Source organism: Moschus berezovskii, chromosome 18, assembly GCF_049115385.1.
Source record: "Moschus berezovskii isolate FMDL1 chromosome 18, NW_MosBer_1.0, whole genome shotgun sequence".
Classification (NCBI taxonomy): Eukaryota; Metazoa; Chordata; class Mammalia; order Artiodactyla; family Moschidae; genus Moschus; species Moschus berezovskii.
The window spans coordinates 41,566,848-41,590,966 of record NC_142477.1 but is presented as its reverse complement, the minus strand read 5'-3'; the positions used below and the strand labels follow the sequence as shown (position 1 = coordinate 41,590,966).

The 24,119-nt window shown below is 33.6% G+C and overlaps 1 protein-coding gene across 3 annotated transcripts in view; it reads left to right on the top strand.

Annotated features, from left to right (window-relative positions):
- RICTOR (RPTOR independent companion of MTOR complex 2) overlaps positions 1–24,119 on the top strand; it is a 128,689-nt gene that overhangs the window by 63,870 nt on the left and 40,700 nt on the right. For all 3 annotated transcript variants that reach the window (XM_055422140.2, XM_055422139.2, XM_055422141.2), the window contains 10 exons: positions 226–289; positions 5,861–5,987; positions 8,189–8,358; positions 13,178–13,245; positions 16,483–16,550; positions 20,208–20,290; positions 21,611–21,698; positions 22,305–22,395; positions 22,502–22,568; positions 22,695–22,775. In XM_055422140.2, the coding sequence (XP_055278115.1) occupies positions 226–289; positions 5,861–5,987; positions 8,189–8,358; positions 13,178–13,245; positions 16,483–16,550; positions 20,208–20,290; positions 21,611–21,698; positions 22,305–22,395; positions 22,502–22,568; positions 22,695–22,775 (907 nt within the window). The remainder of the gene's footprint in view (positions 1–225; positions 290–5,860; positions 5,988–8,188; positions 8,359–13,177; positions 13,246–16,482; positions 16,551–20,207; positions 20,291–21,610; positions 21,699–22,304; positions 22,396–22,501; positions 22,569–22,694; positions 22,776–24,119) is intronic.

Sequence of the window (24,119 nt, the reverse complement as noted above, 5' to 3'; positions counted from 1 at the left end):
ACTTACTGTATTTCTTGGAGTTTTAAATGAAGTAGTTTTGATTTATAACAAGTATTTATCACTGGAGATATTAAATTAAATATCTGCTGGTACTGAAAAATTACACATATTAACATTTAAAAATACCGTATTGACATGAACATGGGTCTGTCTGATCATGGTATGATACAAACATTTGTTTAATAAGATTTTTATCAATAATTAAATATTTCATATGTTCTTCAGGTGCATTGACATACAGCAGAGCAATGAGGTGGAGAGGACACAAGCACTTCGGTTAGTCAGAAAGGTAGGCTCCATGTCTGAGAATAAAGGCAGATATATGGTTTTCATGTTACGCATTTTTACAGTTTTAGATTTACACTGTCTTGTGAAATCTATTAAAATTTAAAGACTGAATTTTCATTAAACATTTTTATTTTGTTGAAATGATAGACGTTAAGTAGGTCTATTAAACTGCAAGGTAAGCATAGATATTTTGTGTAATTCTATGTGATTGGGTATAGCTGGGACAGTATTTTTTTATAAAATGTCCATTGTACAGAATATTTTTTCCTTTATTATACATATAAAGAAATTACTGCTTTTATATGTTATTGGAGAAAGAGGATTACTTGTGTGGCGTCCCCGTTTTGTCTTAATTATATACTTGGGGTTAATGCTGTTTAAATGAATGTCAAAGGAATTGCTGGCTGGCTGTTTTGAAGGTGAATTTGGATACATCAGTAGTCAGTTGCAATAAACAATTCAGGCCATTGTACAGAATAAAAGGTCAAAATCTAAACTCTGCAAAAGAAGATGTTGAGGATAATCCATAATGCTCCTAATGATAGGCTTTCCAGGAGGGTTTTTTTTTTTAATTGTTAATGTGATGCCCTAATGGCAGAGGAATAGACTGAATTGAGTTAATTTGGTTAGGATACGGCTCATGTAAAAATTTTATCATCTTTCATTCTGAAGTATCATATTTCAACTTAAAAATTTGTAAGACTCATTCAGTATATGTTTGTTTTAATGTAAAAATATCTAAAATTAGCAGTTAACATTTTTTAGCTCTTCTCCTCTTTCCTCACTTTTGAATTCAGCACATGTTCCAGAATTGCAGAATATTGAGTTTGTGCATTAACTTGATCCCCTCTTTTTTCTTTTTCTTCCAGTTGTCCAGCTTATGGTTAGTAATAGTACCCATAGGTGAGCATAATAAGGAAGAAGCAAATGGATGAATTGTCTTCAAAGAAACTTGTAGTTCTAGTTAAGAGTGATATTGGAGATAGATTAAAAAAAAATGTTTGTTATAGGGTAAAAATTGTTATTTTGGCATCATGATTTGACTCTTCATATTTAAATTTAAAAATTAGATTTATGTTTCCTTACTTACAACCTTTCCTACTGCAGTAATTTTTAGAATTCAAGATAAAAAAACAAAATATGTTTCTGAAAAACCTAGAATAACTCTTTGGTTATTTGAGTTATACATTTGTCAGTATTTATCTTACTAGGAATTTAAAGTGAGAAATTTAAAGATATATTAACATATTAAAAATAAACTCATTATTAAGTAAACAAAAACAACATATTTTTATAAAAATAACTATTTTTCAAAAAGAAAATTAATGACTAGAGTGGCATTATTTTAGATTTATACAAATTTCTGTAGTGTTCTGATAGAAGATAGATGGATTGTCATATTTGCTTCTATATCCAATCTCTTGTGATTTCACATGCATTGAAGCCTCTGGAAAAATTCCATATGTACTTGTGAGAGTAAAAAAGACAAATAATATCTTTGAATTACTATGAAAATAGTTTTGACCTTGCAGAATCTGTGAAAATATCCTAGGGACTGTCAGTTTTCTGTACCACAACTTGAGAGTTGCTGCGTTAGAAACTGCATTCAGGTGGAAAAACAAACCCAAATGGATTCAGTTCAGCTTCTTTGAATTATTCACTATTTTCTTTCAGTTTTGTTCAGTGTTTTATGTAAGTTACTATTTAATCTGTAAATAACCCAGTAAAAATAAACAGACCCTTGAAACAATTTAGTAATGCCATAACAAAAATATAATTTTGTTATCTTTTAAAGAACAGAGTAATTTGAGGCAGGTATCATTTGTGGATCCAAGGGCAAGAAAATTGCTTGTACCTGGTGGTAAAAACAGTCTCAAAGCAAGAGTTGTGTTGCAGGGCTCCTTGGTTTAGCTAAAAGCAGTTAGTTTAAAAGGGAAAGCATGCTTGCTGAATGAACAGTGGCCTCTGTCGGCCAGAGGAACTATAATTTCACTTATACTTTTAACAATCAAAGCATGTATTTCTTTTTTGCAGCAACATTTTGGCAACTGAATTAGTAGAAATTAATGTTAACAATATAATTGCTAGGTCAAGTGCGGGTTTTTTGTATGCATTTAGAACAGTTTTTAAATTTTCAGTGAAAGTATTAATGTTTTATAGGGCTTCCCATGTGGCTTAGTGGTAAAGAATCTGCTTGCCAGTGCCAGAGACTTGTGCTCAGTCCCCGAGTCAGGAAGATACCCGGAGAAGGAAATGACAACCCACCCCAATATTTTTGCCTGGGAAATCCCACGGACAGAGGAACCTGGCAGGCTACACAGTCCATGGGGTTGCAAAGAGTCAGACACAATTTAGTGACTAAACAACAATTAATCTTTTATAGTTTAAAGGAAAACCAAAAACACCTGTTGCTTTTGTATAATTACTTTATGAATAATTCAGAATACTCATGTTACTTTTTCTTCTTTTTCACCTGTTTCATTCATTTAGGGAATTTTTTTGTTTGCTTGTTTTTTTTATGTGTTTAATTTTTTTTTTTCTTCTCTCTAATCTAGGTAATCCTTCCTGATTCTTACCTCCCTCATTTTCTATTATTATTTTCCCACTGAGCAGCCCTTGCTACTCTTTATCCAATTTAAATTCTTCTTGGTGGTGGGTTAGTCGCTAAGTCCTATCTGACTCTTGTGAATCCATGGACTGTACTCTGCCAGGCGACTCTGTGCATGGGATTTCCCAGGCAAGAATACTGGAGTGGGTTACCATTTCCTTCTCCAGGGATCTTCCTGACCCAAGGATCAAAGCCAGGTCTCCTGCATTGTAGGAGGTCTCCTGCATTGCAGGCAGATTCTTTACCAACTTAACCACCAGGGAAGCTCTTACTTCCTGCCTAATTAGGCTATTATTCATACATCATTTCTTTATTCATGCAGTATGAATTTATTGGGCTTCCCTTGTGGCTCTGCTGGTAAAGAATCTGCCTGCAATGCAGGAGACCTGGGCTTGATTGCTGGGGTGGGAAGATCCCCTGGAAAAGGGAAAGACTACCCACTCTAGTTTTCTGGCCTGGAGAATTCGATGGACTGTAGAGTCCACGAGGTCGCAAAGAGTCGGACACGACTGAGCGACTTTCATGTTCAGCATTCATGAATTTAATATATCACAGATTTTTTTTAATAGTTGAAAGGGATTCAGTTAAAGGAATCACTTGCCCCTTGATACACAGCAAGATACTGGCTAAACCAGAGTGAAAAATCCAGTTCTCCAAATTTCCAAACCTGCACTGGCTCATGAATCCTTTTGGTATTAAGCACAGCCTGCTTATCTTGACATTCAGAGCTCACTTTTTGGCTAACCAGTTATGACCTATCTCATTATGCCATTAGCTAAAGACAAGTTGTCTTTCACCACTGCTATGATCATTGCTTGTGTCCTGCTCTTTTCATTTCCACCCCTTTCAACCTTATATTCATCTTTCAGTCTTAGCTGAAATTTTAAATATTTCCCATAGAAAAGTCAGTGTTTCTATAATTTCTTTTATAACAGTTCTACAAATTTATTACATACTTATGATCTTATATTTGTTACATATATATATCTGTTCTATCAAGAGATGATTAAACTTTTATTTCAACAAATATTAAATTGAATGACTTTTCCCTCACTGATTGCTCATTGATTTGTAAGAAAAACATCCTCCAATTTACACAGAATTTAAGAGTTTCTTTGCATATAGTTTTCCTGGAAAATAAGAATGGTTTCATATATAAAAGCTTTTAGATTACAGATAACGATTTTATAGCACTACACTTGAGATTCATAGATTAGAATTTAATACTTGAAATTCTAGAAATCATCGGATCATATGCATCCTCATTTACAAATGGGAAAACTAAGGCATTGAGAAGATTGATTTCCCAAGGTAACAGTTTATTAATATTAGATTTGGCCCTGAAAGCCAGTTGGCCTGGCTTCCAGCCAGCTCTTTTTAGAATATGTTGCATAAGTCTTACAGTCCTTATAAGTGTAATAATAGATCAGTAAGTATTAAAATACAAATTATAGTCATAGGATATGAGAATTTTCTCACCCAGAAAGATCAGTTTCTTATACCTTTTTCCTTTCTTCTCCAACATTTTTAATTAATGAAAGATACTGTTTAGAAACAAATGTGGAAGTTTTTTTATAGATTTTAAAATTATTGGACACTTACATATTTTATGTCATGGAGCAGTATTCTGTAATTTCATATGAACCTTGTCATACATTTACAAGTACTCTACCCAACATAGATCTTTCCTTTGAATCTCTAAAGGACCTAACTGGATATTAATTTAGTTATATTGTATCCTCTAATTGTGTCATGATACAAGTCTTATTTTTCAGAAGAATTCTGAATATAGTTACATCCAGGACAGGTTGATTATCCCCAATATTTATAACCACCCAAACTGAAGAAAACATTTTCATCTACTCCCACTCTAAGGATCTGTTATTTTGAAATACTTCATCTAATAAATAGTCTTTTATCGACTGAACTGAACTGAATAACTACATAATTTTTCCTTGTTTTCCAAATGGAAGATATATGTTATGTTTTCAGTATTCCAAATGTTATTGCCAATTAAACTTTTCATTTAAAGTGAGATTCAACAAAAGTTTTTATCACCAGGGGTATAATGTTTCCAGCACAGTTTTTGAAATATTAGAAATAGATTATGGAGGGATTCCTGCCTGCTCTGAAATAGCAAATAATCTTGAGTGAGCTCTCCGTGACTGGGATCTAAGGATGGCCTCTGAGAGCTGAGAGCAGTCGCCACAACAATCCGAAAAAAATGAGGGCTTAAAAAAATAGATAATGGATTTTTAAACTTTGCCTTTCAGTGTAGCAACAAATGATAGTTAGAGATGGGGGATTATTATGTTTCATTTTACTGCAATCAAAATAGGAAAGAATGAGGGCCCAAATCAGAGTTTGAAAGTGAAAAGAATTGGATTAATGAGGTAAATTGATAGGATGTAGTAGTGATTATATATGAAGAAAGGATCAGGAATGTATTAATACAGAAGTGTGTTGACAGCTATTGTCACCACTGGTTTAGTTTGTCTGGTTACTGGAAAGTTGTTTAAAATAGAATTAAGCTTTTTTATTTTTTTGCCTTTTCATTCTGTTCATGGAGAGCCTGGCATGCTGCAATTCATAGGGTTGCACAGTCAGACAAGACTTAGTGACTGAATAACAACAACAAAAGCTCCATTTTTCCTCTAGAATAGGCTCCTATTCTGGAGGAACTTAGAGTCTCTGAAAGATTATATCTTGTTAGTCAACTAATTTATAGTCTGGAATATTATGGGAAAAAAGCCAACACTGTTTTCCATGGTAATGATTATTAACATTTATTGTATCAACTATCTGTTGTATTAGCCCTTTGACATGTTCATATGAAGCAGAAGATTAAAATTGATGCCTTGGTCTTAAAAATATTCTGTAGTCTTAAACACCTCTGTCTGAACAAGATAGGTTTAAAAAATGTATTAGGAAATAATTTCTTTTTCTGATTTCTTCCTGTTACAGATGATTACTGTGAATGCTTCCTTGTTTCCTAGCTCTGTGGCCAACTCATTAATAGCAGTTGGAAATGATGGACTTCAAGAAAGAGACAGAATGGTTCGAGCATGCATTGCCATTATCTGTGAACTAGGTCAGAATTATTCTTTGAGTAATAAAAATACAGTATTTTAGAAAGAATATATAACATTTTTTAATGCGAATTCTTTAGCTGTTGGTTAAAAATAAGAATATGAAAAAGTAGGACATTCCTGATAGGGAAGTAGTGGAGTTGCTGTTTAAACAGATTATTTCAAAGAGACATTTAAATTCTACAAATTTTAAAAGTTTTACTTATCATGAAATTTAAGATAAGGAATTGTCCAAATTCTAGTAATTAGAATAAAATCTCTTAAAATGTGATTCTCAGACATTAGTTAACCACACTGTGTATCTTGATGTGAATGAAAAACAATTCACTATGCATTAAAAAAGGAATTCTAAACACAGGATTAAAGAGTTAAATGTGGAAAATATGGGGAGAAAAATGGATGACTATTTTTCTGATTGTAAGGAAAGGGTGTTTTGAATTATCGGAAGAAATCAAACATTTCATCAGCTGTAGATTTTATTATAAGGAGATAAGAAAACATGCAATGCCAGAACAAAGAAAAAATAAATATAACAAACATGATAGGTAAAGAACTTATTTATATACAGATCAGTCGGAAAAGTAATTCTCAAAGAAATGCATGGCTTATCAAAGTATTTTAAAGTTCAAAAGTTTAAAAGTTCACCCTCCCTTATAACCAAAGAAATATAATTTTAAATGACAAGAGATCATATTTTTCCCCACTGAAATAGTATAGGTTACATTCACTCTAGATTAAATAAATTAATAACAAAATTTAAAGGAATTGAAGAGCCAAGCCTTTAATTGAGAGTCTAAAACATACTGTCCATGATACCTGTTGGTTTAAAGAGAAAGAAATTTGATTAAGGAAATTTTTTAAAAATCATGAAAATTTGACTACCTATCAATAAGTGGGATTCCTGGAAAGTCATATACTCAAGTTAACTTTTCATTAGAAGATACTTTTATAATTATGCGAAACATAATGAAAATAGTGAGTGAACCCAAGAAAGAGAAAAAGAAGAAAAAAAGTCAATTTTAAGATAAGCAAGAGGAAAGCAATAATGATTTTCACTCTTAGTGAACAAGACAGATTATTTAATCTGTGTTAATTGAAGGAAGAAAATGATACACAGACACTATTGTTTTAGATACACAGATAGGTAAACATACCCTATTGTTTGAAAAATGCAAAGGTCAGAGAAAGAAAAGGTTAATAGGATAAAAAAGAGAATGTAATAGGAGTTTTGAAAAGTATGAGATAAACTTTTTATATAATTGAAAATCTTACTGAAATGAATGGATTTTCAAAGATTTTAATTTCCAGTTGATTTAAAGTGGAACACATGATGGATCACAAACGATAGAAGTACTTGATGAATTAATTGCCTCTGAAAAAGACTTACTCACTTCTGTCTTAAAATATTGTTTCAAAGAACAAATAATTCTCAATATATTCTCAGTATATTCTCACCACTTACAAATATAGTGTAATCAAATTGAGAGCATTAAAAATGTGTAAATTTAGCAATTTTTAAAATGAAAGTAACATTTTAAATATATAAACACACACATACCTACATAAAGCGAAATAAGATGCTACTATGAAAAAAAAAATGGAGGGGAAGGGTTTTTTTTCCACATGTATTTAAAAAATCTTAAGCTAGGTTATTAGGAGAGAAAAAATAAAAAAGAGTCAATAGTTGCTTACCCTTACACATCGAAAAGTTCAAAAAGCATGCTGGGATAATTGAATAAACATTTGAAAAAAACTGAGTTTATCAATATTAAATCAGAGTCTTATTTCCTGAGAGATTTAAAACTGAAATGTTAACCATGAATTCAGTTAAAGCACACATGTGTGTGTGCGTGCATACAAAGAGAATGCCTGATCTTTGAAGTAAGGGAGGAATTTCTGAGCTTAAAATCTAAAGTTAAATTACAAATCAGCTAAAAGATTTGAAACAGATAAAGGGCTAATCTTTCCACTATATAAAGAACTCCTGGCAATTGACAGGAAAGAACTGTTCAGTAAAACATGGACAAAGGATATGAAAAAACAGTTCAAAAGACACTAATAAAAAAAATTTTTGTCCATGTTTTACTGAACAGTAGAAAGTTTTTTCAGTCAGAAAGCTCAGTTTTAAAATAAAATCCAAGATTTCTGATTATTTATTAATTATCCCCTATATAATATGTTAAGTTTTTCTTTTTTCTTTTAGCACTTCAGAATCCAGAGGTGGTTGCCCTTCGAGGTGGACTGAACACCATCTTGAAAAATGTGATTGATTGCCAATTAAGTCGAATAAATGAGGCTCTCATTACTACAATTTTGCACCTTCTTAATCATCCAAAGACCCGACAGTATGTACGAGCTGATGTCGAATTAGAGGTAGGAACTTTAATGTTCTCTTGTAATTTTAAAATATGACTTTAAATACATACTCTTACTTTGAAATTTTATTTGAAATTTTAAAGTTAATAGATGCAGCACAGCATTAATTATTAAACCTAAATTAACTAATAAAGTTTGGCTTATTCCAGCAATATTTTTTCACTAATTCAATTTGGATTGAATTGAAAGAATTCTCAAGAATATTTCATTAAAACATGTGAAGTTTATTCATTTTTTTATTATCTGTGAAAACTTGACTGAGCAAATTTGAGCACAATTAAGGTTTCATAGACATTTACCTGTTTGTTTAAGAAGACAATTTCTAAGGACTGTAGTGTGTTAATTGTGTGGGAATAGCTCCTGCTAATTATATACTATTTATTTATTAAACCATGCTAAAATTTTCTGAACTTGGGAACACTTATTGGCAACTAATGGCCATATACAATTGAAAGAAATAGAATAAATATCTTTTTAAGAAGACATTATTGTTTTTCTGTTTTTACTAGTTCAGTGTTGTTTTTTTCAGTTAGTCTTAAATAGTAAGGCTATTGTTTTTTATAATAAACTATGTAGTAGAGTTTGGAATAAAATTATCACAAGCTGTGTTCTTTCTTTCCCTCCCCCTGTCATTTTTGGCCTTGCCTTGTAGCTTGTGGGATCTTAGTTCCCTGACCAGGGATTGAACCTGGGCCCTTGGCTGTAGAGTGCAGAGTCTTAACCTCTGAACCACCAGAGAATTCCCACAGACTCTTCTTATAGTTTATTTGTGTGAAAATATTCAGTATTACATTGTAGTCCATTGCAGATATTATTCAGGGTAAGCTTAATATGTTTGTGTTTGGGTGTGAAATTATGCAAATTATGAAAGATTTATTGTTCCCTACTTTGCCTGTTTAGATCATTTTATGAAACTTACCTTAAATGTTATAGTTCTGGTTTTATTAGGGCTACTAGAAATAGTTTTATATTATAAAATTGACATTAGCTTGTATCATTAACAAATTTCAGTACAATTTTCTCCTTAATAAATGATTTTAAATATATTATTCATGGGCATCCAGTGGGAATGAGCTGGTATTTTTCATATTTCACACTGTATTTTGCTTTAAGTTTTTTCTTTATCAAGTGGGGAAACTGCTTTTAAGATTGCAGAGATGATCACAATAAAGAAAGATGTGTATAGACCTGGTTTTTTTTTTTTTACCTATATAATTGTACAGCAGATTAGCAAAGCCTTTGTGTGTATAAAAAACCCTCAAAGAATACACTACCATCTTTGCTTTTCTCTTGTTTTTTTTACAAATGGTAGTTCTTTTTTCTTTAACAAGATTCCCCTGGTATAGCATAGTGATTGAGAGCATAGACTTCAGGCTTTACAGATCTGGTTTTGATTTTTTTGTTCTATAACCTACTAGCTTTATGATGTGGGGCAAATTATTAGCCTCTTTTGGATCCATTTTTTACTAGGTAAAATAAGTCATGGTTTTTACTTTAATTATTGTGAAGAATAAATATCATAATAATAATGGTAATAGTAATAGCAACTAGCATTCTTGTAAAGCTTATAATAAGGTAATATTTCCAGATGTTTTACATATATTCATTGTAATCTACGTAAATGTTTTAGTTAGTACTTGACACAATTAATATTCAATAAATACTGATTGCTTTGGATATTAAATCATTAATTATCTTCTACTTTATCATTATCTTCATCCTAGAGTCTGCTGTTAAGAGAATCTTGTCTCCATTTTTATTAATTATGTTTTTATAAATTTTCACTCTAATTTGATAACTTTTTCCTGATCTTAACATGTTCCAAATTCTGAAGCAATTCTGGATGAGTACTTAAAGATTTAAGTCTCTCACTGCTGAAGAGGAAAAAAAGTTTGCTAAAATCTCTATTTACAGTTTTGGAGGTCCATTCTTTAGAAAAAGGAAAACCAAAGGTACACTCAAATCTTAACAAAATTGCAGTGTTGTCTCAGTTTAACTCAGTGATTAGAATAAGCTGATCACTCCCTTTAATTGACCTTACAGAGGAAAGGATGAACCGTCTTTAATGGAGATAACTTCACTTGGAACCTTTTATCAAATTTACAGTGTCCATCATTCAGTCAGAAATTTGACTATGTAAATAATAAAGGATACATGCAAAAGGTTATGACTGTGTAATTGAAAACTCAAAAGGAATTCCATAGACGCATATCCACAGGTGATTCAGATATTGCAGCCAGAGGGAAAAGATTTTAAAACAACCATGACTAACTTATTAAGAAAAATGGAGAAAAAGAAGAAAACAGATGAAATAATGGAGAATTTTACCATCTAATTGGAATATGAAACATAAATCAAATGGAGCTAGTATCAAAATATATAATACCTGAAATTCTGAACTAGATGAAATTAAAAACTCATTTTGGACAAGAAGGTGTCATTAGTAAACTGAAAGAGAAGTCAAAAATCAAAGCATTTGCAGGTGGGTAACAGTGTCAGACTTTGTTTTTTTGGGCTCCAAAATCACTGCAGATGCTGATTGCAGCCATGAAATTAAAAGACGCTTGCTCCTTGGAAGGAAAGTTATGACCAACCTTGATAGTATATTAAAAAGCAGAGACATTACTTTGCCAACCAAGGTCCGTCTAGTCAAGGCAATGGTTTTTCCCGTGGTCATGTATGGATGTGAGAGTTGGACTGTGAAGAAGGCTGACCGCCGAAGAATCGATGCTTTTGAACTGTGGTGTTGGAGAAGACTCTTGAGAGTCCCTTATACTGCAAGGAGATCCAACCAGTCCATTCTAGAGGAGATCAATCCTGGATGTTCATTGGAGGGACTGATGCTAAAGCTGAAACTGCAATACTTTGGCCACCTCATGCGACGAGTTGACTCACTGGAAAAGCCTCTGATGCTGGGAAAGGTTGGGGGCAGGAGGAGAAGGGGACGACGGAGAATGAGATGGCTGGATGGCATCACCGACTCTGTGGACATGAGTTTGAGTGAACTCCGGGAGTTGGTGATGGACAGGGAGGCCTGGCGTGCTGTGATTCATGGGGTCGCGGAGAGTCGGACACGACTGAGCAACTGAACTGAACTGAACTGAATAGGAAGAAAATGAACAGAACAAAAGGGATAAAACATCATTGTTGTGTTTGGAGAAGAGAGAGAGAATGAGCAGAAGCAAATATCCAAAGAAACTGTGGTCAAAACTTTGTTTTTAAAACTGGTGAAAGTTCATAAAGCTCAGAAAACTCAAGATAATATAAAGAAAACAACTCATAGGTACATCATGGTAAGATTGTTGAAAACCAAGATAACTAAAAATCTTAAAATCAGCTTGAGAAAAAAAAACTGCTTTCAAAGGAACAAATCTGACAGCTGATTTCCCAACAGAAATAGTAGACTCAGAAGACAGTAGAATGGCATCTTTAGAGTGCAAAAGAAAATAATGTCACCTGCCCCAGAGAAGGCAATGGCAAGCCACTCCAGTACTATTGCCTAGAAAATCCCATGGATGGAGGAGCCTGGTAGGCTGCAGTCCGTGGGGTCGCTAAGGGTTGGACACGACTGAGCGACTTCACTTTCACTTTTCACTTTCCACTTCCACACATTGGAGAAGGAAATGGCAACCCACTCCAGTGTTCTTGCCTGGAGAATCCCAGGGACGGGGGAGCCTGGTGGGCTTCTGTCTATGGGGTCACACAGAGTCGGACACGACTGAAGTGACTTAGCAGCAGCAGCAGCAGCCCCAGAGAAAATGTCTTTCAAAAACAAAGGTAAAATAAAGATTTCTTTAGGCTACATAAAAAGACCCAAGGAAATCTACTATTCTTTCTTGGATTCCTTGCCTTTATGTCATGAAGATAGTAATGCAGCCCATAATGAGGCACACATGAGAAGGAACTCAGCCCTGTTGATAACAATTTGCACGTTGTCAGTGAACCATCTTGAAGCAGATTCTACAGCTTTAATCAAGTCTGGAGATGACTGTAGCCCTGACCAGTATTTTCACTGCGATGTTATGATGGACCCTGAGTCATAACTGCACAGCTAAACTCTTCTAGAGTCCTGACTCACAGAAACTATGTGAGATTAATAAATATTTATTGTTATTTAAAAAATGAGAGACACAGAGGAAGGTTAAAGGGAATCCTTAGTCAGAATGAAAATGATCTGAGACAAGGAAATGCAAGAAAGAATGAAGGGTGGCAAAAAAAGGTACACATATGACTAAATATAAAGACTACTCATTGTCAAAAGCAGTATTTATAATGTCTTAAGTATTTTAAAATAAAATTCAGACCACAATAATGTAATCAGTGCAGAGCAGGGGGGTTAGGTTAATGAATTATAGTAGTTTTAAGTTCTGAAATACATGAACTTATTAACACGGTTTTTAAATACAAAGGACAGTATACAAAAATAACTTGGATTTCTTTATGCTAGCAACAAAAAGAATGGAATTTATGGAATAAAAACATTTAAATAGTGTTCAAAAATAGGCAACACTAACTCATAGTGTTAGAAATCTGTGTAGTAATCTTGCGGGGAGAAGAAGGAGGGTTTTAGGATGCTAGTTACAGTGAGTGTGTTTAGTTTGAGAAAAATCTATCAAACCTCACATTCATGATTTGTACACTGTTTAATAGGTACGATACCTGTCAATTTAAAAGTTCAAAAACTCTACGTCTTCAAATAAGCTCTAGTTGGGATTATTAGAGATACAGAGAAGTTGGATGAATTTTAGCTTGTTAAAGGAAGAGTGCATTTTATAATAAGGACTCTTTTCTTTTTCTTGCTTTTTCCTTTTATTAGCGAATTTTAGCACCCTATACCGATTTTCACTACAGACATAGTCCAGATACAGCTGAAGGACAGCTAAAGTGAGTACCATGTGTGTTGCTGTTAAAACTTTTAGATTTGCCTGATTTGTATGTCAAGCCGGAGCAAAATGAGTTTAAGTAAATTTCCTATTTCATGGAGTTGTATTGTAGTTCTCTCGTAATTAACTATGACTTAAAAAATTAAAAGTAAGTTTTTGGGAAATTTAAAGACTTGGAGTTAGTTTCTTATTTTAATAAATCTAAGGTAGGTGGCAGTAGAAACCTAGACCTTTAATCATTTCTCTATTGTATGTTTGTTGTTGTTCACGTTCAAAAAGTCATGTCTGACTCTTTGCAACTCCATGGACTGCAGCATGCCAGGTTTCCCTGTCCTTCACTGTCTCCCAAAGTTTGCTCAAAATTATCATGTCCATTGAGTTGGTGATGCTTCCCAACCGTCTCATGCTCTGTTGCCTCCTTCTCCTGCCCTCAGTCTTTCCCAGGATCAGGGACTTTTTCAATGAGTCGGCTCTGCACATCAGGTGACTGAAATACTGGAACATCAGCTTCAGCATCAGTCCTCCCAATGAATATTCAGGATTGATTTTCTTTAGGATTGACTGGTTTGATGTTGCTGCCCAAGGGACTCTCAAGAGTCTTCTCCAGCACCATTGTACATATTTTTAGCATAATTACATTGAAAGACTAAAAGAACCAAATAATAATAAGTAGAATGAAGAGGTGCCTTAAATTGAGTATTCAGAAAGATAAGCCATGTAGAATTTTGAGAGTAAGGTAAATAGGGAAATAAAAAGAGATAAAGATTATTTTCCAGAAGTGAAGTAGGATGATTTTTCAGAGTCTTTTGGGAGAGAAAAGCACATGTTCACTAGGAATGCTGGAATAATTATATTTAAATTGATTTAGAGGTCAAATAATACACTATGTGTGGAGTTTCGCCAGTGACACAATTCCAATAAATATGCTATCAGGTTTAGAATAGTAGATTTGTTGAATTGCAGATATACTTATTTTTAGAGATAACATGTTTTTTTTAGTTTCTCCACTAAGTTTGGGAACATTGTAAATGGGCATATTTTTGTTGTTTTTCATTTTTCTCCAGAATTAAAAATAGTGGTTTCATATCTTGAAATACCTCCATCACTGTGGATGGACTGCATGCTAACTAACATCATTTCCTGAGCTAAGAAATTAAGTATAGTTGTTCTCTAGTTAAGACTTCTCAGACTTTATTTTTGCAAAGTTATGAATTAAGATTCTTCAGCCCTTTTCTTTCTTGGCTCCCTATGACACTTGGGCATTCTCCTTACTGATGAAGAATGTATCCATTTTCTGTTGCTTCATGACAAACCATTATAAATATGATGGTTTAAAATAGCATCAGTTTATTAGTTCACAATTAAGTGGGTTAGAGGTCTTGCATGGTTCTTATCTGGAGGTTTTAGTGAAGAATCCATTTATCTCTAAGGTCACTCAGATTATTGGCAGAATTCATTCCTTGCTCTTGTACAACTGAAGTTCCTGTTTTCTTGCTGTCAACTAGGGCCTTCTCTCACCTTGTAAAGGCCACCTTCTTTTCTTGGCACATGGCACTCTCCATCTTCGAACACAACAGAAATTCCTTGAATCTTTGTGCTTTGAATCTCTCTCTGACTTCCTCTTCTCCCTCCAGCTAGAGAAAGCTCTCCAGATCAAACCTACCAGATGATCTCCATATCTTAAGGTCTGTGGGGCTGTATGATATAAACATAATCACAGTCGTGGCAGTGATACCATATTCATAGGGATCTAGGGATTAAGACCTGGTGTCTTGAGAAGACAGGGGCATTTTTAGAATTTTGCCTACCAGGATAAGTAAGAAATGAACCAGGGTGCTTAGAGTTGTGATTGGGTGGGGAGTATATTCCACCAAAATCATATCTTTCCTGTTTGGTTCAATACTTTGCTTTCCTTAAGTTTCTGGAGTATGGGCAGTTTCTGTAGCATGGGTACATTATGGCTAGGGCATAAGGAAATGGATGGGTTTTGTTTTTTTTTCAATAAAGCTGCCAATTTATTGAATAGGTTAGAGAACGGGTTACCAGGCAGTCGATACAAGTGTGTCACAAACAGTTTTAAGATAAGGAGCACCAAAAGTTTAGTCACACAGTTATCTAATTCTCATTTCTTTCACCACCCTCTGTCCCCACTTTATAAGTTTCTGTTATAGTCTCATGCTGATTAGTGCAGCAGAACTCAGTGTGGTTGGTCTGTAAGTGTGGGGGCATATTTTTAACTATTTTATTCCACTTTTATAAACTGCTTGCTTACCATTTCTTTAATTTTATTTTCTTTCATTGTTCTTTATGATTTTTTTCCCCCTTACCAACTCTCTGGATTTTTGTATTCTCAAACTGTTAAGAACTTTATTAGAAAAATGAAAAATATGGCACGGAAAAGAAACGGACTATTGACAGGGTAGAGATGGTTGAGGTAGCATAAAAGTACATGATCGTTAATTAAGTATTAAAACTGGCCATATGCCATACATGAACAGTGTTTAACAATGTAAATAGTTGTATTGGTTAATTGATTGTCATAAACTATTATATAGAAAGAAACAAGTGAGATGATTGGATACCAGTTATAAGAGAAGAAAGTAGTTGGTAGTAGGCCCCAGCTGACAGAAAACTGAAACCTCAGTTGTACAACAGCAAGAGAGTGAATTCTGCCAACAACCTGAATGAACTTAGAAGTTAGAAGCAAATTAGTAATAGTATCTAATTATTTAATAATATCAGTGAAGATACGGCTTGTTGAGCTTGCTTGGTAGAATAAGTAGAATAAGCTTGCTCAGATAAGTTTGGGACAAGACTTTTGAAGTAAGAGAACACATGTAGTAACAGTAAGAGGCTTATGTGGTAATTTTCTTTGCTAAAGGGCAGTATTTTGACAGAGAAGCTTCTTAAGCAGGCTGGTGGTGTTGCTAATGCTCACCGGTGTTAATGAGCTATCTAAGAATAGTTTTCAGAAAGAGCAGGGAAAGTAGAACTCAGAAAAGCAGAATTTATAATTTGTTTTAAGACGTGAATTTCACATGTGGGAAGGCGTGATCAATACATAATTGAGTAATTTGCTTTGAGGTAGATCTTATTTTTTAAATGTATTTTAAATTTCCTATGTAAATATTTAAATATTAAGTAGTGATAGCTCTTACTCTGATATAGTAACAGGGAAAAACTTACTTTTTATTTAAACATTTAATTTCTTTGACTCTACCCCCACCCCACCCAACAGAGAAGACAGAGAAGCAAGGTTTCTAGCCAGTAAAATGGGAATCATAGCAACATTCCGGTCATGGGCAGGTAAGTAACAGAGGTGTGTTACTTTATATAGTATAAGACAAACTTGACTATTTTCTCAAATGTTAACTTATTGTAGCATCTCATTTAAATGTTAACATGGTCTTTTTTTATGTGTTATCATTAGAACCAAGAGGGGTTTAATACACAGAATTAAAATTGACCATTTGTAAGTCAACATGCTGATGATAACCTCGGCATTTAAATAAAAAATTTGAACATGATCTGTGCCAAAAAAGATTTTAAGAATGTTAGTTGAATACATAGCTAAAGTTTCTTACCTTAAAGTATAGTGTAGAATGTTATAAATACCTAATAAGCAAGATAGTAGTCCCAAACGTCTTTCCTTTTGTTTATTTTGTTTTGGGATGTGTTCTTTTAATTTCTTATTGAAATTTAGTTGATTTACAATGTGCTTCTGGTGTATAGCAGGGTGATTCAGAGATATATATATATATGTTCTTTTTCATATTCTTTCCATTATAGTTTGTTACAATGAATATAGTTGTCTATGCTATACATAAACTGTAGGACCTTGTTTATTTTATATATAGCAGTGTGTATCTATAAATCCCAAACTCCTAATTTATTGCTCCCTCACTTCTTTTCCCCCTTGGTAACCATATATCTGTTTTCTCTGTTTGCAAGTCTGTTTATGTTTTCATAAATAAGTGCACTTGTATCATACTTCAGACTCCACATATAAGTGATATCATGTGGTGTTTGTCTTTGTCTGTCTGACTTCACTTAGTATGATAATAATGTCTAGGTCCATCTGTGTTATTGCATATGACATTTTATTCTATATTATGGCAGAATAATATTTCATTTTATATATATCCCACATCTTCTTTATTTGTTCATCTGTTGATGGACATTTAAGTTGCTTCTGTGTCTTCACTATTAAAATAGTGCTGCAGTGAACACTGGGTGGATGTATCTTTTCACATTAGAGTTGTCTCTGGATATATGCTCAGGAGTGGAATTGCAGGATCATATGGTAACTCTATTTTTAGTTTTTAAGGAAACCTCCAACTATTTTCTATAATGGCTACATTAATTTACATTCCTGCCAATGGTGTGAGAGGCTTTCTGTTGCTACACAGCCTCTCCTATGTTTATTATTTGTAGACTTTTTAATGATGGACATTCTGACTGGTGTGAGGTGATACCTCATTGTAGTTTTGATTTGCATTTGTCTAATAATAATTAGTGATGTTGAAAGTCTTTTTGTGTGCCTATTGACCATCTGCATGTGTTATTGGCAGACATATCTACTTAGGTCTTCTTCCCTTTTTTTTTATTAGATTGCTTTGCTTTTTGTTACTGTGTTGTGTGAGCTGTTTAGATATTTTGGAAGTTAATCCCTTGTCATTTGCATCATTTGCAAATACTTTCTTCATTCTGTAAGTTGTCTTTTCATTTTGTTTATGGTTTCCTTTCTTTGTAAAAGCTTAAAAATTTGATTAGGTCTCATTTGTTCATTTTTGCTTTTCTTGTAAAAAATTTTTTATTGGACTACAGTTGATTTACAATGTTGTGTTAGTTTCAGGTGTACAGCAAAGTGAATCAGTTATACATATATCCACTTTAAAAAAAATATTTTCTTCTCAAATAGGCCACTACAAAGTATTGAGCAGTGTTCCCTGTGCTATACAGTAGGTTATTATTAGTTATCTATTTTATACATAGTAGTGTATATGTGTCAGTCCTGGTCTTCCAATTTATCCCCACCTCCATCCTCTGGTAACCATAAGTTTGTTTTCTACATCTATGACTTTACTTCTGTATTGTAAGTAAGTTCATTTGTATCCTGTCCCCTTTTCTTTAGATTCCACATGTAAGCAATATCATATCTGTCTTTCTGTGTCTGAATTATTTCACTCAGCATGACAGTCTTCAGGTTCATCCACGTTGTTGCAAATGGCATTTTTCTTTTTTATTGCTGAGTAGTATTCCACTGTATGTATGTACCACATATTCTTGGTGTTCTTAGTTTGTGAAAATGACTATGCTATCCAAAGCAGTCTACAGATTCAATGCAATCTCTATCAAATTACCAATGGCATTTTTCTCAGAACTAGAACAAAAATTTGTATGGAAACACAAAAGGTCCCAAATAGTGAAAGCAATTTTGAGAAAGAAAAAATAGAGCTAGAGGAATTAGTTTCCCTGACTTCAGACTATCCTACAAAGCTGCTGCTGCTGCTGAGTCACTTCAGTCGTGTCTGACTCTGTATGACCCCATAGACGGAAGCCCACCAGGCTCCCCCGTCCCTGGGATTCTCCAGGCAAGAATACTGGAGTGGGTTGCCATTTCCTTCTCCAATGTGTGAAAGTGAAGTCGCTCAGTCGTGTCTGACCCTTAGCGACCCCACGGACTGCAGCCTACCAGGCTCCTCCATCCGTGGGATTTTCTAGGCAAGAGTACTGGAGTGGCTTGCCATTCCCTTCTCCTCCTACAAAGCTACAAGTATCAAAATGGTATGGTATTGGCACAAAAACAGAAATATATAGATCAATAGAAAAGGATAGAAAGTCCAGAGATAAACCCTGTCACCTATGGTCAATTAATCTATGACAAAGGAGGCAAGAATATGCAGTGGAGAAAAGATAGTTTCTTCAATAAGTGGTTGGTGCTGGGAAACTGGACAGCTACGTATAAAAGACTGAAATTAGAACATTCTTAGCACCATACACAAAAATAAATTCAGAATGAATTAAACACCTCTAAGGCCAGACACTATAAAACTCTTAGAGGAAAATATAGGCGGAACACCCTTTTACCCAAATCACAGCCTGATCTTTTTTTAATTTTTTTTTATTAATTTCTCCTAGAGTAGTGAAAAAAAAAACAAAAGAAGCCAAATAAACAAATGGGATCTAATTTAACTTAAAAGCTTTTGCACAGCCAAGGGAACCATAAACAAAACAGAAAGGCAGTCCTTAGACTGGAAGAAAATATTTGCAAATGAAGCAACTGACCAAGGGATTAATCTCCAAAATATATAAATGATTCATGCAACTCAATATCAAAGACCCAAATGAAATGACTCAATCAAAAAATGGGTGGAAGGTCTAAATATACATTTCTCCAAAGAAGACATACAGATGGCCAAAAGACACATGAAAAAATGCTCAATATCATTAGGAAATGCAAATCAAAACTATAGTGAGGTATCACCTAACATTGATCAGAATGGCATTGTTAAAAAATCTGTAGGCAGTAAATGTAGAGAAGGTGTGGAGAAAAGGGACCCCTCCTACAGTGTTACTGGAAATGTAAATTGAAACAGCCACTATTGGAGAACCATATGGAGATTCCTTAAAAAACTAAAAATATCAATAGAGCTACCATATGATATAGCAATCCCACTCCTAGGCATATACCCAGAGAAAGCCATATTTTTGCTTTTATTTCTATTGCCGAGTAGTCCAGAATTTCTTGAGAACCTTTTAGGATGTAATTTAAATGGTAAAATTATTGATAGTCTCTACTTAGTTGGAAAATTCAGAGAATGTTTGAAATATACTATCACTTATGATGATCAAATAATATAATAGTGTAATTTAGCTTAGAAAAATGTCACATTTTATATTATGAATATGTCTTTTGAAATTCAAATCAGTGATCTTTTTTTTTCTTTTTATCCTTTATAGGTATTATTAATTTATGTAAACCTGGAAACTCTGGGATTCAGTCTCTAATTGGAGTACTTTGCATTCCAAATATGGAAATAAGGGTAGGTAAAAATTACACTGTATCATCCCAGGAATTTTAGTGGAGGAAATTAATTGGAGAAAAGTTTCAGGTGGTGTTTTTTCCTCATGAATTGTTCATCTGTATCACAGAACATTTTAAAAATACAAGAATAAATATTTACGACTTAGTTGAACACTATGGAAAATAATATGAATCATTTGAAACAATGCTGTAGTTAGAAACTGTGGATGTATTAAAATTAGATTAAACTGTGACACTAATTATGCCTTTTCTTTCTTTGAAATTAGCTACGCTTTATTTAATAAAAAGTATAGACATTTCACAGGGGCATTCTCATTGTAAAAGTTTCAAGCAATACAGAAAACTTTACTCAGGGAAAAGTAAGCGTAGTAGTTATGCAACTTATGCCTTCTAACTTTTATTTTTATAATTAGTGGTTTTGATTAAAATTGGGGTACTTATATGCTTATTTATTAGACATAGTCCTAAATTATTAGGGCTTTCCTGGTGGCTCAGATGGTAAAGAATCTGCCTGCAATGCAGGAGACCCAGGTTCTATCCCTGAGTTGGGAAGGTCCCCTGGATAAGGAAATGACAACCCACTCTAGTTTTCTTGCCTGGAAAATTCCATGGACAGAGGAGCCTGGCGGGTACAGTCCGCAGGGTCGCAGAGAGTCAGACACAACTGAGTAACTAACACTTCACTTTCTAAATTATTAATGTATAAGAATTGTGTAAAACAGCTAAAACAGATTGAAATTAGAGGGAAAGAAATTAACTCTTCACAAGGTTCTTCCTTTTCCCATTCTACGTTTTTCTTTTAATGTTCAAAGGAACAAAACTTGCCCCCCTGTTTCTAATTATTAGTATAAATATTAGCTAGAGGTGCCTTGCTTAAAATGTGAACTAAAAATAAAAGCATCTAAACCATGGAGGGATGTAATTAAGGATGGAAAGATCTATAAGTAGGGAACTAAAGTTTCCAATTCAGTTGACTTCTTACTCAGCAAAAAACATGCTCTTTTGAGTTTGGCCAAACTGAGGTTAGACTCTTGATTTTATTATTTATAGCTCCATGATCTTAGGCAAATTATTTTTAACCTTTAAATCTATTTATTCATGTCTACTATGGGGATAATACAAGATTTATTGAAAAAGTTACATCATGTATATGTAGTAAGCATTCAGCACTTTAATATAGGCAGATACAGTAGTTTTCTAAAATATAGTAGTTCTGTTTTTACCAATTTTTAAATCTGTGAATAGGACATTTAAAAAATTTTAAGTGAAGATTTGTTCTATAAAAACAAATGAACTGTATTTTCTTTTTTACTTTCAGCGAGGTCTCCTTGAAGTGCTTTATGATATATTTCGTCTTCCTCTACCTGTTGTGACTGAAGAGTTCATAGAAGCACTGCTCAGTGTAGGTAAGTATTGAAGTGCATTCACTGTTCATATATTGTAATTTTTTAAGTGACTTACCTAAAGGAGGCTGAGTCCCTCCATGGGAAAATACTAAAATAAGTATTGGATATCATTTTCTTTTCTTATTGCATATTTGTGGCATGAAATTAATATAAAAATAAAATCTCAGGTGAATTTCTCTATCACCCTAGCTCCTGAAGTTAGTAGTGAAATTAATAATAGAAGGATGGATCAAGAAAGGAAGAGAGGAGATTCTCAATTCTCAAATTAGATTACTTGATTTTTAAAATTTTAGTTTAGCTAAATGACTCTAAACCCTTCAATGAAGAAAGTTAAAGTTAGATTTATGTAAACGCTTCATTTACAGAAATCATTTTTTTTCTGTACGCCTTTTTGAGTCTTTTTTTTTTAGCCATCAGTTAAAATTATTTATAGCCTGGTTGTATGCTATGCTGTGCTAAATCGCTTCAGTCATGTCTGACCCTTTGCTACCCTCTGGAGTGTAACCTGCCAGGCTCCTCTGTCCATGGATAGCCTGTTTAGCTGATGGTTATTTAAAGTGTTTCATTGATGTATTATTTTCTTCTAACTATCTACATTTATTTTAGATCCAGGTAGATTCCAAGACAGTTGGAGGCTTTCAGATGGCTTTGTAGCGGCTGAGGCAAAAACTATTCTTCCTCATCGTGCCAGATCCAGGTAGAATTTAAGTACAGAAATAATTCAGATTTATTACAGTTGCTATTGTTAAATTTTCTAGTGTATGGAACAAGATTTAATTTTTCTGTGCTGTATTTATTTCCAGGCCAGACCTCATGGATAATTATTTGGCACTGATACTCTCAGCATTTATTCGTAATGGACTTTTAGAAGTAAGAATTATAAACCTTTTTCTATTTTATTTTCTCTAACAGTTCTTTCAGAGCAACAAACATGATGCATAGATGTGTTCATGTATGCTGTTTTGCAACTGTGATATTTTCTTTTTATTTTCAAAGGGTTTGGTTGAGGTAATAACAAACAGTGATGACCATATCTCAGTTAGAGCCACCATCCTTTTAGGAGAACTTTTACATATGGTAAGTTTAACAACTTTTGATTATGTTTTGTACATTAATGTTTTAATTTATGAAACAAGGCTATTTTAACAGTGTTACTTTGCATTATCTCAAGAACATAAGTTTGCCTTTATTTGGATATGTATCTTTGCATTACAAAGAGCCCTTGATACTTTGTATCATATATATATAGGCTAGTTTTTTAAATGGAAAAAAAATAAAGTACTGAATACTCACTTTCAATGTTGACATTTTGAGTCCATAAATATCTTTCTTTAGAATCTTTAGAATGACTTCCTACCTAAAAATCACAAAATTACAAAACTGTAGATATTACTTCAGTCAGCTAGGGATTAAATTGATAACAGTAAGTGCCTAAATTTTAGAAAACTTTGTGAAGGAAAAATCTAAATATAACTGCCTTATTTGAACATGTAGTTCTCTGTAAACTTGTCAGTTGAGGTTTGTTTTGAAAGGTGGGAATCTTTTTTGGGGGGACATGGTTTTATGACATTAGTAACTTGTGGAAACAAGAAGCTAGCCAAGTGATCTGATCATTTTCAATTCCTAGCAGATGAAGCAGTGAGGGTACTCTGACCATTTGCAAGTTAGAAATTTATTTTTCTAAGTCTGTTAGTTAATAAGTGTGAAAGTCACTCAGTCATGTCCAACTCTTTGCAACCCCATGGACTGTAGCCTGTCAGGCTCCTGTGTCCATGGAATTCTCCAGGCCAGAATACTGGAGTGGGTAGCCATTCCCTTCTCCAGGGGATCTTCCCAACCCAGGGATTGAACCAGGTCTCCTGCATTGCAAGTATATTCTTTACCGTCTGAGCCACCAGGGAAGCCCATTAGTTAATAAAATACTAAATAAAAAGAACCACTCTGATCTCATTAAGGAAGAAGTAACCCTATGGCAAATCTTTTGAAATTATGTTATGGCTTGTTATTACTGTCAGATTATTTTTTGTTTTTATAGTTGTGTTTGGTCCCCTCCATCACCAGGGTTTTTTCTATATAGAAGTTCAGCTTTGTGAGTGAGGAAAAGAGAGTTAAGCAGTTTAATGATAACTGTCTTGTTTATCAGTAAGTTATTTAGCCACTTGCTCTGTTAAGCCCACCTATGAAAGAATTAGTATTGCAGGTTTTGTTTGGAAAGCAGAAGGCAGGTTTCTTATTTTAAAGATTATTGGAATTATGAGACAAACCTCTTTTGAGAAGCTGGCTTCTAAACATAAGAGGTAAACTTGTAAATTATGATATTGCATCCAGCATTTTAATCCTACTTTTAACATAACATTATAGCACTGAATCTAAGTTTTGACCTATCATCCTTTTAAATTATTTAAGAATTGAGTTTAATTG